Here is a 20,081-nt window from a genome sequence, read left to right on the forward strand (position 1 = left end):
AGATCAAAATCCTGTAGTATGCTATGTAAAACATAGTCCTTAAATGATAGCGGACTGAGTAATAATGTATCAGCAAACGGAACTGCAGCAGCAGCCACAATCATTAAATACTCATGTTTAACAGTACATTCAACTATCCACAGACTAACCATATGTTCTATCTACATTAGAGACCCATAAATTTAAAGCAAAAACTAATAAATTATATCAAACTTTTTTTTTACTGCCATCTCATAACACGGCCAATTGTAACTTCACCATCTGACAGAAATATAAGGCATACCATTAATCACTGAATCATCATATATTATTGACTGTTTAGTTTGCTTTTTTCACTCATTAATACTCTTTTTCATCTCTTTATGTTACTCTTTTTGCCATACTACTTGCCAGAGACTTCTCCAATTATGATAAACACTCCCTCCCTCAACTTTTATTATTATTACGTAGTACATCCAGGGAGTCCAAAGAGTCGTCGAGGGAGGGCATCTACTCTACAATTCTTCACCAACTACATCTAACTGCAACTACACTGATGCCATCTATTGCCTACCACCACCACACTCTCCTTTGTACAAAGTCACTATCTAAAGGCTGTGTCAAAACTATTATGATATACAGGTAACCCTCGTATAACGCAGATGTTAGGTTACAAAGAAATGCCATGTTATATAAATTGCATTATGCGAGACTCAGATCACATAGAAAAAGTAGGGTTATGTTCCGAAATTGTTTTTTTTTTTTTGAAATATTATATAAATAATAATGACATATCCAACAAAAAAATATTTTTATTTAATTCAGGTAATTCGTGTAAGTTAAAAAAACAAACTATAAAACAAATACATACTATAAAATTATAAAAATTACAAATTGTACGTAAACTTCATTGCACATAATGCATAAATGTTTTAGGCAAAATAAAATAAAGTGCATGTTTTAATCTTTCATAGCAGGAAGATTTAAGGATCGGTTAATAAACATTGATTTTGTCATGTAATCCCCTGATGCATTACTACAAAACAGTAGAGTAATTCTATCTTTGGAAACTTTGAATCCAGGAGTTGATCTTTAATTTTTGGAAATATAGGTACGTTTTTTTGCACTTTTTTTCCAATATAACCCAGATTCATCCACAGTGAACACTTGGTCTGCGCTATAAATGTTTATAAACTTTGAGAGCTTTTTTTTTTTGTTTAATAGATTTCCATCCAAAGGAATTTTCTTTTTAGTGCAATCTTCTATCCAAATCATTAGAGATTTCTCAATTTTTTCCATTAGAATATCGTGTACACGAGCAACAAGCTTTGCAATTACCGTTGACCCAGAAATAACACTTTCTCGGATTTTATGTTCATTTTGTTTAATTGTTCGAATTGTTGATTCATTTAAATTCAAAGTCCCTGCAACAACGCTTGGTTTTTCTCCATTTTTCAACCAATCCATGATTTTAATTTTTTCTTTTCTTCGAGAGAAATGAATTTACTTTTCCATGTTGGTTTTTCCCCTTTCGTTGAAGTTTATGGCCATTACTATAAAAATAATTTTTTTACATAAAAAAGCATTACATATTAATTATGTATGTAACTCACCAGATATAAAGTGCTCAGCTTGAAATTAACACACTTATAATTTTTAATGCGCTTTCCTGGCAGAAAATGAAGACAATTTTCAACAATAAACCCTTTACACGGTAAACAATTGAAGTACATGCGTGCTAAAGGATATTTCCCCTAACATAAATTCACTACTTATAACTATATGCACAATACAGCAAATGCAAATTTAATGAAGATAAAATTTGATTTTTAACTTATGCAGTGAAAAACATATTAAAAGATAAAGGGTTACTACAATTTGTAGACCAAGTTATATCGAAACCGCATTGTATAAGTATCGCGTTATACGAGGGTTACCTGTACTTTATATATTTGTGTCTTATCAGGATTATGGAATAGTTACAGATACACCATATGATGTTAGTTAAAGAACTCCTCTACTTAAAGATCTGAATACCATACAATAAGTGATGTGTCACACTTATATAGCTATGAAAATTTCTGGGTACTTTTTTTCATATGCTTATATTTGAAAATGAATAGAAACTGATTACTAGACAATCTACACAGAGTGTCACTATCTTCATACTTTGAAAGAACATTTCAATATTATCAATTACTGTTATACAATAACCAAAAATCACTGCACTACAAAATATAAATATAACAATAGCATACAACAGCAAGTACACATGTCAACAGCTCCACAAAATATAACTTCACAAGACTGCATGTTCGAGTATTTGCCAAAACATACTGAACGTATAAGTGTACGTGCACACACTTGAATAAAAGTTCACTGGATTGATACCACTTTGATGAAATCTAAATTAAGTTGGAACACTGAAATTGGGCTTATCTATAAAGCAAAAAAATTATAAATTAATAACTATATAACTATAAATAATAACCATTATTCAAATTAAGTGGATATTGAATCCAACATTATTTCAAAGCCAAATAGAGAAACTACAAGAGTTTCGTGCCGAATATAGAAACTATAAAAGTTTCAGCGGATTCAAGTGCAAGCAAACCTATCATGACAGGGGCAACTTGTGGTAAAGGTGGAGTAAGATCTGATCACTTTCCTTAGTATTTTCCATAATGTAAAGCACATCTTCATGCAGACATTGGACATGTATGATGCTATACATTATGGGGGGGGGGTCACTACCCAGAATGGTTTCGACCTTTGTTGAGGTCTCGTCAGTGAATAGGCAGACCCAAATGCAAATACCCAGGTTGATATATAACAGTTGAAATATAACTTCTGCATCACTTCAACTTGGGTATTTATATCTGGGTCTACCTATTGGAGGTAAGGGATAATTTTCTTTACAGGGAATTATTCCAGGATAAAGATATGTGCAATACATCTCTAATACAGGACTTAGCCTCTTCTTTACCAAGACCGCACTGCGTGGCGAAGAGTCACATTCTTCCAGAGGTGCCCCGGTTTTCATAGAACAGTGCAGATCTAGACAGGAAAGTCGAAAAATATTCCAGAGGAAGGCAATGGCAAACCACCTCTGTACCTTGCCAAGAACATTCCATGAACATGCCAAAAATGAGAAAGCACGATATGGTGCTGGATGGTAAGCCCCTGGGCCTGAAGGCATCCAACATGCAACTGGGGAAGAACAGAGGGCTTCCACAAGTAGAACTAGTTTTTATGATGTGTCCAGGCCAAACCCGGACGGAAGCTTGGTCACGGATGTTGCTGGTTGAAAAGGGGAGGCTCCCTGTTTCACAAGAAACCACAGGATTGAAACTTGGAATGTTATAAGTATGAACCAAGGTAAGCTGGAAATAATAAAGATTGAAATGGAGCACAAGAAGTTGGATATATTGGGAATAAGTCAATTTAGATGGACAGGAATGGGTCATTTTCAGGCAGGGGATTATATGATGTATTACTCAGGACATGAGACAAGTTGTAAAAATGGAGTATCTTTCTTACTCAGGAAAAAGATGTCTAGGTATGTATTAGGTTATAATCCAGTGAGTGACAGAATCATTTCTCTCTCCAATGAATATGACCATCATTCAGGTTTATGCACCTACTACAGAGGCACCAGAAGAAGACATTGAAGAATTTTATGGTTACTTATCGAGATTTATGGTTACTTATCGGAGATTGGAATACAAAAGTGGGAGAGACTGAGAAACAAGGAATAACAGGTTGTTTTGGTTTAGGTATTCGTAACACTACAAGGAAGAGACTAGTTGAGTTTTGTGCAGAGAATTCTTTGTTTGTTGCTAACACCTGCTTTAAACAGCACAAAAGAAGATTGTACACATGGATATCACCTGATGGACAATACAGAAATCAGCAGGGGACTATATGATGTATTACTCGGGACATGAGACAAGTCGTAAAAATATTGTTAAACTGCAGTATAGGCTGTGGAACGATTAAATCATGGCTCCATAATCTAGAGGTATACATTGATGAAAACGCACATAAACATCTTTAGAACAATATCCTCCATCTATTGGTGGCGATATCATCAGAATCAATCAATTAGTTCTCGAGTTTTAAGCAAACATCGGAAACAGACTTTGCTTTATATATACAGATGATATTCAACTCTCATCGATCAATCATAGCTTTACTTACTGTTAACAGACAACATTCTGCACCACTCCTTTTCTGTTAATAATAAACCAGTCCTCAAGAATATTCCCAAACAACTCAAGAACCACCATATAATTCTATAATAGGATGGAGATAACCTAGTTGATTGACTTCAGTTCTTTTAAAACTTGATATCTCACTTTTCAACAAAACAATCCTTAAAATATTCTAACTTCCTCAAACTAAAAGAGGTAATGTTTCCTGGAATAACTATAACCTTAGGTTTCTCCTAGCATAGGCATATCACAAAATTATAAGGTGTGTTCAAAAAAAGACTGAACTTTTGCAATCAAGAATTTATTGCTCATTTTACAACATTTTAAGCACTGTCCTCTTCAAAGTAGTCCCCTCTACTAGCAATACACCATTCCCATGTTTCTTCCATTGCTCGAATGCTTTCTGGAATGTACTTTCAGCAATGACACACAGTTCACTTATTGCATTTTCCTGAATCTCCTCTATGGTTTGGAAATGACGTTCTTATTGTTTTAAGTGGTTTTAAGTTTGGGGAAGCAGGAAAAAGTCTGCTGGGGGTAAGTCTCCACAGGATGGAAATGACGTTCTTATTATTTTAAGTGGTTTTAAGTTTGGGAAACAAGAAAAAGTCTGCTGGGGCTAAGTCCAGAGAATAAGATGATGGGGCAAAACAGGTCTAATATTTTGCCATATAACTGCAGATGAGGAGAGACATGTGAGCTGGCACATTGTCCTGGTGCAACATCCAAGTCTGGTTTTCCCATAATTCAGGCCTCTTCCTATGCACAGCATCCCTCAAACATTATAAAACTTCCTGGTACAATTCTTTGTTTACCATCTGACCATGTGGTACAAATTCATAATGGACAATGCCTTTCCAATCAAAAAACATAACCAACATCACATTTACCTTTGACAGACTCATCCATAATAAAATTAGTTTAATCCTTTATCCAAGTGTGAGCAAACAAAGTTTGCACCTGAAAGTATCTTCAGGACTGGTGTAAGGTGGTACAACACCAGGACAACTCATTGCAAAGGTGGAGCAGGCTACCAACACTCCTATCTCAGTATCTCCTATAATGCAAAACACATCTCCTTGCGGATATATCTAATGTTATGCATTAAGGAAAGGGACACTACCCAGACTAGTTTCGACCTTTATTGAGGTCTCTTCAGTGGGAGCCAGGCCCAAGTGGAGATACCAGGCAGAAGCATTAGCAGGTCATCTCTACCTATAGGAGTTGCCAAATGGTGTGTGCCACCCGGCCCTTCCCTTAATGCATAACATTAGACATATCCGCAAGGAGATGTGTTTTGCATTATAGGAGATACTGAGATAGGAGTGTTGGTATCTTGCTCCACCTTTGCAACGAGTTGCCCTGGTGTTGTACCACCTTACCCCAGTCCTGTAGATACTTTCAGGTGCAAACTTTGTTTGCTCACACTTGGATAAAGGATTAAACTAATTTTATTATACTCTAACCAAGTGAAAAATAAACTTTCAACATCTTTCTCTAAATCCAGAGTAATTTATTAAAAAAGGGTGGCACACCATTTGGAAACTCCAATAAAGGTCGAAACTAGTCTGGGTAGTGGCCCTTCCCTTAATGCATAACATTAGACATATCCGCAAGGAGATGTGTTTTGCATTATAGGAGATACTGAGATAGGAGTGTTGGCAGCTTGCTCCACCTTTGCAACGAGTTGCCCTGGTGTTGTACCACCTTACCCCAGTCCTGAAGATACTTTCAGGCGCAAACTTTGTTTGCTCACACTTGGATAAAGGATTAAACTAATTTTATTATACTCTAACCAAGTGAAAAATAAACTTTCAGACTCATCCATGCTTTTTTTGGTCAAGGAGACCCTTTCCCCACCCAGTGCAATGATTGCATCTTGGTTTCAAGATCATAGCCATAAACCCACGTCCCAACTCCTGTTATGATGTTCTTTTCATTACCATTTGCATTGCCAAGTAGTTCCTGACTGATTTCAACACGATTCTCTTTCTAATTGTCAGTCAACAAGCACAGCATGATTTTTGCACTTCAGATGCACTGATGCAATGCATCTGAAGTTTTTCAGTCAAAATTTGATGGCAAAATCCTATGCTGATGCCCATTTCATCAGCAACTTCTTGGACAGTTAAACGACGATTTCCACGGATCACAACATGAACTCTCTCTCTCGACAAGGTCATTGTCTGTTGATGTGGAAGGTCGTCCAGGCCTGGAATATCCACCAACTGACATTCTGGTGTTTTTAAAATGCTTATACCACTCATAGCACTGCATTCGGCTCATACAGTCCTCCCTGTATATTTGGTTAAGCAACTGAAATGTCTCTGTAAAATTTTTACTAAGTTTAGAGCAAAATTTCACACACACACACACACGTTGTTCTTCAAGCTTTCATTGTCACTTTGTCACTAATCTGATGAACAGCTTGTGCATGTCCCCACTTCAGTGGATGTAACTTGACGACTAATGCTCATAGCAGAACAGGGCAAATGGCAGTTTGTTGTCAAAACCTCAGTAGCTGCAGCATGCTCTCTGTGCTGGTTGGCATGCTATTTAAAACTTTTTTTTGAATACCCCTCATATTCTGTTAATATTCTAAAGTGGGCTTTCACCTCTGGCTTATACATTACTCTGAACTACTGCTTAACCTTTATAAATCCCAGATTTACCTAGATCTAGTTATGGAATAACTCCATACCTGGGGAGTAACCTCAGAATTTCAGTAAAATTTTACAAAATAGGAATCAGTCACTATTAATTCATAGTCAAGCTCAATACTCCTCCTTATTCATCAATGCTGTCTAGAAACCATGGAAGAATTTTTTTTTCTTCTTCATGTATTCAGTCTTTCACCCTTTAATCTTTCTCTCTAGTAACAAGTTTTTAGCATTTCAAGGGTGAGGATAGATAAAGAAATTTCATTATATATATAAAAAATATTTTACCTAAAATACTTCTCCAAACCAACAACAGCATAAGTGAGATGCATGAACTGAAGGCGACTTTTTATGTGGAGTGTATGATCCATAAGTGTAACTTTTCTAGATGCAAGTCCCTGCTTTATCTTAAAAAAAAAAAAAAAAAAAAAAAAAAAAAAAAAAAAAAAAAAAAAAAAAACAGAGAATATTCAATGCTTCAACATATGGAAATTATATAAAAGATATTAACAGAACTTTGCAAACTCATTCAAAGTAGACTAAATTAAAAAATTGAGCTACAAACCTCAAACCTCATGATATATTCTAAATATCAATCCCACAAGCAAGAGATGTGCCATCAGCATGTATGGGCAATCAACTTATATCAGAAACTCCTAAACAAATGTCATGTAGATACTGGAAAAAAATAGGTATAGATATTGCCAGAGAATTTGATCATTTCTGACATACAAGGTTTCTGGATTAGCTATCAGCCAACGTAGTTCATGGATGGGAGCCAAATGAATACTTCATTAATATCAGAGAAACTTGAGGAACTGTTCTTTTACTTACTCACTCTCTTCATATATATATAAATGATCTTAAATTATACTTTCCAAGAAATTATATGAGCCTCCATAACTCAGTCAGTATAGAAGAGGCCCTTTGGTCGGAAAGACCTTGGTTCAATTCTCGTCAGTGACGTGAGGAACCTTTATCTGGTCTCTTTTGACTAAAGGTGATTAGCTGGTCTCAGGGGGTGGGTTTCACCTGGAAACTCGGTTTTTTCGTTCCCCAGAACAGGCAAACCGGCCTATGAACACATGCATCTACAGACATAGGACACACCAGGAGGCATGGGGCTAACCACCTTATCCTCGAGATATGGTCGCAGTTAAATTAATAGAAATCCTCGACAACGTAAGGTAAAAGAGGAGGAAAGGAAGAAGAAGAAATTATATTCTTGTTTAATCCTTTATCCAAGTATATAAGTTTGCATGTAAAGTATCTTCCCATCTAGGCTACTTGTATATGGAGACTAATGACTTCACATTAACTGCCTTAGTTTACCAATGCAAAGCACACATCCTTTTGGACATATATAATGTTAGGCATTATGGGATGGGTGACTAGTTTAGACTTTTACTGAGGCCTCATTAAGTGCAAGCAAGACTCAAGAGGATACCATGGTTGACTTAATGCAGAAGTCATATATTTCTCAAGTACAAATAGCAAAAAATTACATCACCTTATTATAAAAATACTCTGGATCAAAGATGGTTATAGAAAGTAAATAATACTTGCCAAGGAATTATATTCTTGCCTTAATCTTTATCCAAATGTAAGCAAACATTTGTGAATGAAGTATCTTCACGACTAGGCTACTTTTATATAAAGGCTGATAATTCATATAGAATATAATATTTGTACTAAAGTGTGCATATCTGGTTATCTAGTTTTCTTTCTGATATAGAAATTAGAGCACAGAGGTAGATAACAGGTCATTTAAGCTAAGGTAATTTCAGGACTATGAACTTAAATTATAAGAACAGACTGACAAAAAAAATATATAAATAGCAAGAATAGTAACAAAGACAGGTATGATCAAGACATGCAAGTTACTGAGAGAAGTCTACCAGTAAGCATGGTAAGATTTTCCAAAGGATAGGAAGTAGAATAAAAAGAATTACCCTGGAAATTATAGATGTGGTAAATAAAAATGTGAGCAGTTTGGTTCCCCCCCCCACACACACACACATTGTGAGTGATGGGTGATCTGAACATTATTAAAGGATGTCGTGAGTAAACGATAATAGAATCGTTTACTCACAGTTTACATCGGCCACAGATAAAGCAACATTTAGGATATACTCCTTGTAATTAGGTCTAATACAAAGAGATGTGCAAATCATAATAATAATTCAGTTGGCTCTCACTATAGGAAACAGTGTTTAAACAAATCTGATAACTATAACAAACTAATGAAAAGTCCCTAACAAAGCCCATAGGGACAATGCTATTCTAGAAGAAATTCACTACAACAATTTCTGTAGTTCCTACAAGTCTGCTACAATGAGACTAACTATATATATGATCTAATAACTACTTTATTTAATAAACACAAGACTTCAGGTATACAAAAGAAAATGAAAACAGAAAGAAAAAGTTAAAAGATGAGGGATAATAACTATTATAGAGTATATTTGCTGATTATTTAAAATTATATCTTTGCATTATATCATTGAGCACCATGCTGTGCATGTTCACGTTCTCAAGTTTGGATAGCAATAGGCCTAAGATAAGTTGATACTAGGATTTATATTTAGGGGTATGGAATCCAATACCATTTCCAAAGATTCCCAAATTCTTCTCGAGGTTATGTTTTAACAATGGTGTAACAGTTTGTAGGTTATTTCCCCCTCCTATATAAAGAACACAACACTTCATAAACAAAATTAAAAAGATAACGCTCAGCAAAGATAATTTATTAGTCGGTTTTGATTTTCTGCCCTTTTCATATATGTCCCAATCAGTGACACAATTCTTCTCTTGCAGAACAAATTTCCACACGATATTATAGCTCGCTTTGTCCACATACTACGTTCTGGTTACTTCAAGGGATAAAATAATTTTTACCTACAAAAAGAAGGTACAGCCAGGGGCTCACCACTATCCTCCCAATTGCTAACTTTTATATGGAAGCTTTTGGGCAACGTGCTCTAGAATCCTTTACTTTAAAACCTACAGTTTGGCTTAGTCTGGCCACACGGCTACTAAATGTTAAACATCTTCATCGGCCACCTGAACAAACAACAGAGCATATACAATTTACTATCAAAATTGAAATGCAGAACTTGCTTCCTTTCCTTTCCTGGACACAATGGTCACACATTGTGTCTCAGGCAGTCTAGCTTTCATGGTCTACCACAAGCCTACGCATACTGGCCCTAACTAATATCACTGCCCTTTGCAAAAACTTAGGGTCATTAACACCCTCAAAAACAGAGCTATAACAATTTGCAACAATTTGCTTCTAATGAATAAGCTCTAGTTCGCTGTAATTAGCTTCTAATGATCGCTATAGCAAAAATTCTATCAATAAAGTTCTTCATAAAACTTCATCAAAAAATACATGTAATATAGATTACAGTAAAACCATAGCCATCTCATACATTAAAGAGTTATCCGAAAAAATAAATAGAATTCTACATCATCATAATCTTAATGACACTTTTAAACAATAAAATTAAATAACATATTCAACTTCTCTAAGGATCCTCTCCCCCATTGGCTCATCCTGGAGTTTATTGTATCTATTGCACCTGTAACTTACCTTATATTGGCGAAACTGGATGTACAATCCCTATCCATTAAAAAGAACACAAACGACACACAAAGTTTAATAATTTTGGTGAAGCAGGCCTTTCAGATAATGCTCTTAATACCCTACAAATTGACTGGAAAAGTACCTGTTCTTTACATCATACAAAAATCTGGTATGAACACAAATTTAAAGAAGCCTGGGAAATTTTTATCAACCATCCTAATCGTAATAATGGTGGCATAAAAATCCCAATAATTTCGATGTCACACATTCAAACCACTTAAGTTCAAGTTTTCCAGCAAACCCTTACTTTAGACCTCTAAGCAATAATTTCAGCTCTTATTGGCCACCATCAAAACTGCTTGTTATAATTTATATCCGAACCCTTCAATAATCTGAACTGTGGATTACTGGAAGTTTTTTTGTTTTTGAAAGAAAAAAAAAAGTTTTATTTATTACGTATTATTATTTTGTGTACTATTATGTTTATTTAATAATTATTATTTTAACTATTATTATTTATTTTATTATTATTACAATACAGTATAACTACAGTGATACATAAAAAGCGGAAATTCAAAACGTGCATAATTTGGTTAAAAATATAAATCCAAATGTTGAAATTTCACAAACAGGTGTTACGGAATGGATTACAGGTAGAACCGAAAGTGAATTCGAAATCAAATCAGACTGAAATTATAAATATGACGCTACAAAATGAATTAGAAGATGATGATGACGATAAAGAACTTGAAGAAAAAAAAGTAAAATATGAAGAGGCAGTTGACAGTTTTAATATGTGTATAGAATGGGCTAAGCAGAATGATATGCCATTCCACAAAATTTTATTGCTAATGCAGCTCCAAGAAGAAGCATTCGAAAAAAGTTTAGTGAAAATCAGTGACTTTTTTTTTTTTTACAAGTCACTGATTTAACACACAAAAAAGTGATATTTTTTACGCAAATTAAGTTATATACTGAACTATGCAATTTTATTAAATCAGAATCCTCAACAATACAGGTACATACAAACTAAATTTTTTACTAAAATAAAGTTGTGTATACTGTATTATTTTTTAAGTTTTACATTACAGTACAGTAGCTTTTTTTTCTATCAATTACTTCATTTATTTACAGAATTAAATTGATGTACCATTAGAATCTGATTATTTTTGTCTTAAACGTTAGTTATTGTTGTCTCTTGGGAGGAAATTCGCTAATCCGAATGAGCACGGTTTTTATTGGTTCGGATTAGCGAGATACCACTGTACTTATATGAGCAATTATGTGAGGGCATGTTGCTCATATAAGTACAGTGGTATCTCGCTAATCCGATAAAAACCGTGCTCATTAATATATCTCAATGATTTTTAACCAAAAAAACTAATAATAATAACAGGACTCTAGCTTTGTTGTAGTTAAGTTTTCCCCCACAAGAGGTCAGACCAGTAGTTTTAATGGTTAACCAAATTAATGTAACTTTAGCTTACAATCTACACAGCATGCTAAAGTTATATTAATATGGTTTATATTAAACTGAAGTTTTACTATAACAGAGTAATTGTTTTCATAATTTTTAATAATGAATGCTGATCACCATGTAACCATGGTGAAGGAAAGGTATTATTCAATGGATTTCTCAGCCTGTACATTTATTATTTTTCAGTATATTTTCATGCATTCACACCATATTCGATACACACCTGGATATTTAAAATCAAAAAATTTTATTTATATGCTTTTATTCTATTTATTTATTCTGCTGTATTTATTCCATCATTATCAAATTCCTGATATGTACCCTCAAGGAGTGTACAGGATATGAGAGTACTACATGAAAAGCTTACATCATTACTAACTTCCTATATACAATTTTTACAATTTTGCTTCAGATCAATCTGTTATCAACCTGGCAGAGAGCACTTGTTCTAATCTTTCCTCTCCAATTCTGTTTAAATGACCATACCACCTCAGATTAGCTCTGCTAACACATTCCTGGATACTAAGAATGTCAAGTTCTTTCATAATATCCTTGTTTTTAATACAATATTGCCATTGATGTCGTCTGTTCACTCTTCTAATTTATCTCAGGACTCTGATATCTGTGGTCTCTAGTCTAAGGTCAAGTGTATTATTTCTACTGCATAAAGGTGGTGATGAGGCTGTGATACAAATTATAGGCCAATCTGTATATCTGGAGTTGTGGTGATAGTACTAGAGAGATTGGTGAGAAGTAGGATACAGAAATGGTTTGACAACGGTAGTATTCTGTGATTATCAGAATACTACCTGTGCTATAACAAGGTAACAAATTTTTTTCACCTTGTAATAGCACAATGTACTATAACAAGGTGACAAATATTTTGAACAAGGGAGATGCATATACAGTGGTATACTGCAAAATACTCAGATTTTGCAAAATTTTTGATAGACTGCCAGATGACAACCATACAAAAAGCTTATATTGCTACTAATTTCTCCCAGCAATTTGCCTCCCTATTATCTGTCTGAACTCTAAAATCAGGTCTCATATTTTGATCTTTTGCATCCACAAATACCTGCTTTCCTATTCTTTCCCATTCTGTTAAAGTGACCATACCACCTGAGATTAGCTTTGCACACACTATTTTTAATACTAACAATATTAAGTTCATTCCTAATATCTTCATTTTTGATAGTCTTTGATCAACTATATCTTTTTTTCTAATCCAGGTCTCATATACATAAGTTAAGTGATTAGAATTCTGTCATGTATATGGCTACTTCAGTTGTTGAAAGTTTTTTGACTTGGTTCAAGTTAAACTAGACAAGAGATTATATTCTTGTTCAATCTTTCATCCAAATGTAATTAAACAAAGTCTGCACACAAAGCATCTCCATGACTAGGCTACTGTATATGAAGGCTAATGAATTTTCACCAATTGCCTTAGTATCTTATTATGCAAAGCATCCATTGTTTCAAATGTATATGCTGCTGTGCATGAAGGGTAACCAACATCCCATCAGTGGGGGCCAGCCCTAGCACATATACCAAGGTTGAAATAATGCAGAACAAGGAGACTGCCTTTTAACGATTCTTTTTCGCAGAATGTCAGCACATTATTCAATATTCTTTTGCAAGAGCTACTGAAATGTTTAACAACAGAACTTGTTGACTGTACTGGATCCATCATACAAATTAATAATAAAAAAAAATGCAAAAAAGCGACAACAAAAATCAAGCTACTACTAGTACAGCGACAGACAAGAAAGCACACGATTTCACATGTTAGCGACCAATTCGTACATCCTTCATTTCTTTCTCCCCTTCAGCATGAATAGACTATTCTTGGCAAAATGCCAAGCAGAGACCTACAAACGGTGGGCATACTATAGCAGTATACATATCCGCAAGGAGATGTGCTTTGCATTATGGAAGATACTGAGACTAGGAGTGATGAGAGCTTGGTCCACCTTTGCTCTGAGTTGCCTGGTGTTGCACCACCTTACTTCACTCCTGAAGATATTTTCAGGTGCAAACTTTGTTTGCTCACACTTGGATAAAGGATTAAACTAAATTTATTAAAGTAATAGACTAATTTGGAGGAAAACTGTTGATAGGAGATTAATAATTAATGTAACCTTAATCATGTAATACTGTTATAGCAACTGTACATCCCCTTGATGGTACACTGGAAACTGATGATGACGACCAACATAAGTCATTATAAATGACTAGGTAGCCTTGTTGGCCTACTCATTAATATAGGCTCTGGGTTCAAATCCTGCCATGAGTATGGAATATTTGTAATTGTCTTTTGGTGGAAGATGAATTTTGTCATCTGGGTGAGGTCACTATGCCACCTTACTGGAGGTCTGAAGTAGCTTGGAAAAGTTCTGTGTTTAGTCTCTAGGGCAGTGTTTCCTGATTATTTATCTCATCCAACTAACAGTACCACAGATATACAGCCACATGGCTGGAATTCATAAAAAATAAAATAAATAAATAATAAAAATTCACCACTAAACATGAAAACAAATGGCAAAGCTGTCTGCAAGGATACAAAAATTAGAACTTCATAACAAACTCAACACATGGAAGTGATCCTGGAAAAGAAAAATAAATATAGCAAGTTCCTCTCAGGTAAGTCAGTAGATGCCTTTAGAAAACATAAAAAATGCAAGAAAGCTACATTTTGAGAAAAATGTAGCTAAACAGCAGTCAGACAAGACTTTGGGAAGAACATAAAAAATAGATATCATGAACATGGCAAAATATTCTAGAGTGCATTTCAGAACCAGTGATAACAAATATTATCAGAAATCTGAAATGTGGGAAGTTCACTGGAGCAGACAATATTCAAATAAGAAATGCACAAATATGAAGTATAAAAATTCTGCAATGGCTACAGTGCAAAACTTCTGAATTACACAAAAGCCTTGGGAAGGTCAATTTTCAGATGACTGGAAAAGAAAAGTCATAATACTACACAACTGTTAAACCATAGAGAGTTGAATGTGAGAATTACAGACGAATTTTCCTAATGAGTGTTCCTGGTAAGCATACTTATAAAGATTTATTTTTATTTATTTTTTATTAAAGATTTGTAAATATTTATGAAGAGGCTAAGAAAAACTGTGGGAAAAAAAAATTCAGGAAAAACAAGCTTGACTCATGCCAAAGAGGAATCAGATTTTCACTTAAAACAAACAGATGAGAAATTACTGGAAATTAACAACAATCAGTAATTAAATTTTGTAGATCTCAAAAAGCATCCAACAACTGTCATCAGAAATAGTCCAAAATCCTACAATTACATGTTGTAAATTGAACATTATACACAACAACCCAATCTATATTTAAGTCATATGTCAGCAGTTTTAGAAACTGAGAGAGATACAGAAAGATAGCTTGATCAAGTGCAAGACAAGGGTGCACATTATCACCACTCTTATTCATCATCTATATGAATCACGTTATGAAGGAAAGTAGCAATAAACCTTCTTCACTTCACTGGGCATCTACAGATGCCGTATGGTCACTCCGATGCTCGGTGATGTGCCACACCAGGCCTCGCCATGTAGTCCTGTTGTTTGCTTTTCTGGCGGCCTCAACTCTCTGAAGATCAGTCATGCCACACATGCCATCCATCCATCTCATTTATGGTCTACCGCTACCTCTTTTTCCAAGAATTTTACCTTCTATTACTGTTCTGAGAAGTCCCCCCTTTCATCCTTTCTATGTGTCCAAAATATTTTAACTTTCTTCTGTCAATATCTGTAAGAAGCCTTAAAGTTCTGCTGATCTTTTCTAACACCCATTCATTTGTACCTTTCAGTTTATGATATCCTCAACAGCCTTCTGTAACACCACATCTCAAAAGCAGATATCTGTTTCTTATCTGACTTCTTTAAGTTCCAAGTCTCACATCCTTAAGCTGCTGTTGGAAAAACAATTGCATCCAAAATCCTCAACTTTGTTCCCATGGAGATAGATCCATCCTTTCAGATTTTAGACAGGTCTCTGACTGTTGTTTTAGCCCTTCCTAACCTTTTTCTGACATCTTCTGAACAGCAATTCTTCACATTAATAATGGATCACAGGTACTCAAACTTGCTGACTTCCTCAATTCTTTCTCCATTAAGGTACACTTGTTTCTCAAGAGTTTCTCTGTTTCTATTTCCTTTGTGAGCCATAATCTTTGTCTTGCTAGGATTGAGTTGAAGTCCTCTGTTATTACTGATCTTGTTAACTTTGTCAAGAATTAGTCCTAGTTCTTCCATGTCATTACAAAGGAGTACTGTATCATCAGCATACCACAGATTACTGATCAATCTACCTCCTATCCTAATTCCTGTCCTGAGCTCATCCAATGCTTCACACATGATGTCCTCCACATATATACTAAACAAGTGAGGAGAAAGTAAACATCCTTGCCTACCTCCTTTTTCAACTTGAAGCCAGTCAGTCAATCCAACACCTGTTCTTACCGTGGCTTCTTGCTCCCTGTACAAGTTGGCTATCAACCAGATAGTGTGTTGAGGAAAACCCATTCTTTTCATTACTTCCCACAGTTTCACATGCTCAACACAGTCAAAAACTTTAGAGTAGTCTAAGAAACACATTACCAGAGGGAGTCTGAATTCTTTATACTTTTCTATGATCTGTCTAAGGAAAAGGATCTTATCTCTGGTGCTCTTACCTTTCCTAAAACCAAACATGCCACACTCCGACCTGACTCTCATACTCTTTCCCACTTTTGCATTTAAGTCCCCTAAGATATACAGTATGTCTATCCTTGGTAGGCAGTCCAAAACAGTTTGTAAGTTTTCATAGAATTCCTCACTCTCTTCTTCAGGCCTATCCGTGTGGGGTTAATATAAACTACCACAATTGATATGTTGGTAGCCTGAGCCTTAAGTCTAATAGAGAGTATCCTATCATTAATGGGGTTATAACCAAGAAGGCTTCTTGCCTGAGCTGTCTTCAATATCACAGCTATCCCATGATGTTTTGAGTCACCACCTGAGTAAATAACTAGCTTACCATCCTGTCTTTTGAAGTGACCTCCATTCCATCTGGTCTCTGTAATTCCCAGGATGTCAATTTTATACCTATCCATCTCTTTACAGACAATCTCAAGAGTACCCATCTGTAGACCCTAGACATTCCATGTGCCTATGTAAAATTCCTTTCTAAGATTAATCTTATAACTTCTATGTTGCTCATTCACAGTATCACTGAATTTTGATGGAGACTGTAATATACTTAGGCTAGATGAATTCGTAATGTGTAGTGTTAGTGCAAGCTCCAGATAAGATAAGTATCATTTTCAGTTATCGATACAAATTACTTAATATTGTGTAGTTTTGTTTTGTTTGCCTTGCGTATTTTAGTGCGTCTATTTTTGGTGTGTTATAACGTATAATTTGACAAAACACGTTACAGATAAGTATGGCACCTGTGCGAAGGAAAATGGCGGCCAGTAATGAAGGTTCGCCATCGTTATCAAAGAACGGTAGCATAAAAGAAATGAGTCAGTGTACTAGCTGTGAAATGTACGCTTTGCGGAGTGCGGTCGGAGTGTGGTTAGATGATAATAAAGGATTGAATGTGTGTAGAAAATGTAGGGAGAATGCGGAATTGAAGTGTATTTCGGATCGTGAGTGTGATATTTTTGTCAACCTTCAGAATGAAGGAAATAGGGATATGACAAGAAACGGCAAGGTTGTACATGAAAATTGTGAGAGTGTTATTGTAGAAAGTGTGAATGATAGTATAAATGGTTTCTCAGAGAACAAAAAAGATGAGATAGATGCATTGAGTGAGATCGCGTTGTTGAATAGTGCGATACAGAGAGCAAAACAGCAGCTAGAGTGCATGAACAAAAGTAGACTGAATGAACCAACCAATAATAAAAGGTATGACAGGAAAAATAGACGTATGAATGTGAACATGAACAAAATGAAGGATAGAGTGCTGTATGGAGACTCGTTAGTACGAGGTGTGTTAGTAGAGGATTTGACAAAATCGTACCAACCTGGTGCGACCATAAAGGACGTAACTGCGTCTATTAGAGAGCAAAAGGAAAGGGTGAAAGAAATGATTGTTGTGGCAGGTACGAATGATTTGAAAGGAGATAAAATGGAAATGATAGAAGACCTGAATGAATTGTTTGAGGTAGCAAAAGAAAAGAGTGAGAGAGTTAGAATGATTAGTCTTTTGCCACGGTATGACAGTGAAATGTTTAAAAGGAGGGCTATAATTGCAAATGACTTTATGCGTGGGTTATGTATGACGAGTGGTGTGGAATTTGTGGATGTGTGGAGTGAGTTTGATGGGCGAAAGGATCTATATAAGATGGATGGCTCGCATTTGAATGGTTACGGTGTAAGAAGACTTGAGAAAGTGTTGCTGAATGTAGTGGATGTGCAAATTCAGGGAAACTAGATTTCTTAGGGGGAGGGGGGTAGAGATACAGTCCTTATGGAGGCAGTTGAGTGTAAGAATGAATATAATATGCCAGAGCAAATAAGGACAACAAATCTGAGTGGGATAGTTAATATAAGGCATCAAGGTAGGGTTGGGGCTAATGGGGGTCTTAAATTCATGTACACTAATACTAGGAGTATTAGGAACAAGAAGGAAGAGTTTTTGGCCATGGTTGGCACTTCCAGACCACAGGTTATAGGTATTAGTGAAACATGACTGACTGTAGATGATATATCTAGTGGGATTGAATGTGATGGGTATAGTGTGTTCAGGAATGACAGAGAGAATAAAATGGGGGGAGGAGTATTGTTGATGATAGCTGATGAGCTCCAGCCAAGGAGAATAGAAGTTGAATTGCAGGATAGAGAAAGGAGCACATTTGAGGCCATTTGGTGTGAGATTGTGGCTAGCCGAACTAAATATACAATTGGGTGCTGCTATAGACCAGGTGATGGAAAAGATGGTGGTGACAGTATGCACAAGCAAATAGAAGAAATGGGTGGAAGGAGGGTGATTATTATGGGAGATTTCAACTATGGTCGCACTGATTGGAGTGAGGAGAGGACACACAGGAGGAAGGAACTGGATTTTATTCGGTTATTAAGGGATAACTATCTGCGACAGCATGTAATGGAAAATACTAGGGGTCAGAGAGTGCTTGACCTAGTAATTACATCTGAGGATTTGGCTGTAACAAATATGACCACATTGCCACCAATCGGTGAGAGTGATCATAGGGTCTTAACTTGGGAGGTGGATAAAGGTGTAGAATTTTCAATTAAGACAGGGTACATGTGGAATTATAGGGCTGGAAAGTATGACAAACTTAGGAGTTTGATTGGTTCAGTGCCATGGCATGTACAACTGCAAGGACTAGAAGTTGATAGTGCATGGGAGGTAGTTAAGAAGTGCTTGCATGAAGCAATGGCTGACTGTATACCTAGAGTCCGAATAATAAATCAAGTAAGGGTTAAATGGATGAATAACACCATTAAGCTTGAGTTGCAAAAAAAGAAACAACTATGGAGGGAATTTAAGGAGAAGGGTGACCGGCAGGCACATGAACGGTATAAAGCGCAGGCCAGAAGGGTAACGAGTGTGGTAAGAAAAGCAAAAAAGGATTACGAAAGAACATTGGCCATGCAGGCTAAAGAGAATCCTAAACAGTTTTTTAGATATGTAGCAAGTAAAAGGAAAAATGTACATGGCAGATTGATTTTAAAGAATGCCGATGGTAGGGAGGTAACTGAATCAGTTGAGATAGTTGAGTTACTGAGTGAGCACTTTGCAAAAGTATATCATCCAGGTGGTGACATTGCAGAAACGAATAAACCAGTAGATTATACGGGAATTGTGGTTAATGAAGTGGAGGTGAGTAGTCTATTGCATAACCTCAATGTCAATACATCTGTGGGATTGGATGGTATACCAGCTCGTGTTGTACGAGAAGCAGCTAAAGAATTGTCAGTACCCTTGACCATTTTGTTTAATTTGAGTCTTGGGTCTGGGTTAGTCCCGAGCGGGTGGAAAGAGGGGAAAATAGTTCCACTGCATAAAGGTGGTTCCAAGACTGCTGTTGTAAATTACCGACCGATTAGCATATCAGGAATCATTGTCAAGGTCTTAGAGAAAATAGTCAAGAGGAAAATACAAGATTGGACAGAAGAAAA

At 35.7% G+C, this 20,081-nt stretch overlaps 1 protein-coding gene across 5 annotated transcripts in view; it reads right to left on the reverse strand.

Annotated features, from left to right (window-relative positions):
* mms4 (Methyl methanesulfonate sensitivity 4) overlaps positions 1-20,081 on the reverse strand; it is a 371,357-nt gene that overhangs the window by 209,378 nt on the left and 141,898 nt on the right. For all 5 annotated transcript variants that reach the window (XM_090390525.1, XM_090390520.1, XM_090390521.1 and 2 more), the window contains one exon: positions 7,142-7,260. In XM_090390525.1, the coding sequence (XP_090246651.1) occupies positions 7,142-7,260 (119 nt within the window). The remainder of the gene's footprint in view (positions 1-7,141; positions 7,261-20,081) is intronic.

This window comes from Typopeltis vanoorti, chromosome 3 (assembly GCF_054136105.1).
Source record: "Typopeltis vanoorti isolate ZY-2024b chromosome 3, IOZ_Tvanoo_1.0, whole genome shotgun sequence".
Taxonomy (NCBI): Eukaryota; Metazoa; Arthropoda; class Arachnida; order Uropygi; family Thelyphonidae; genus Typopeltis; species Typopeltis vanoorti.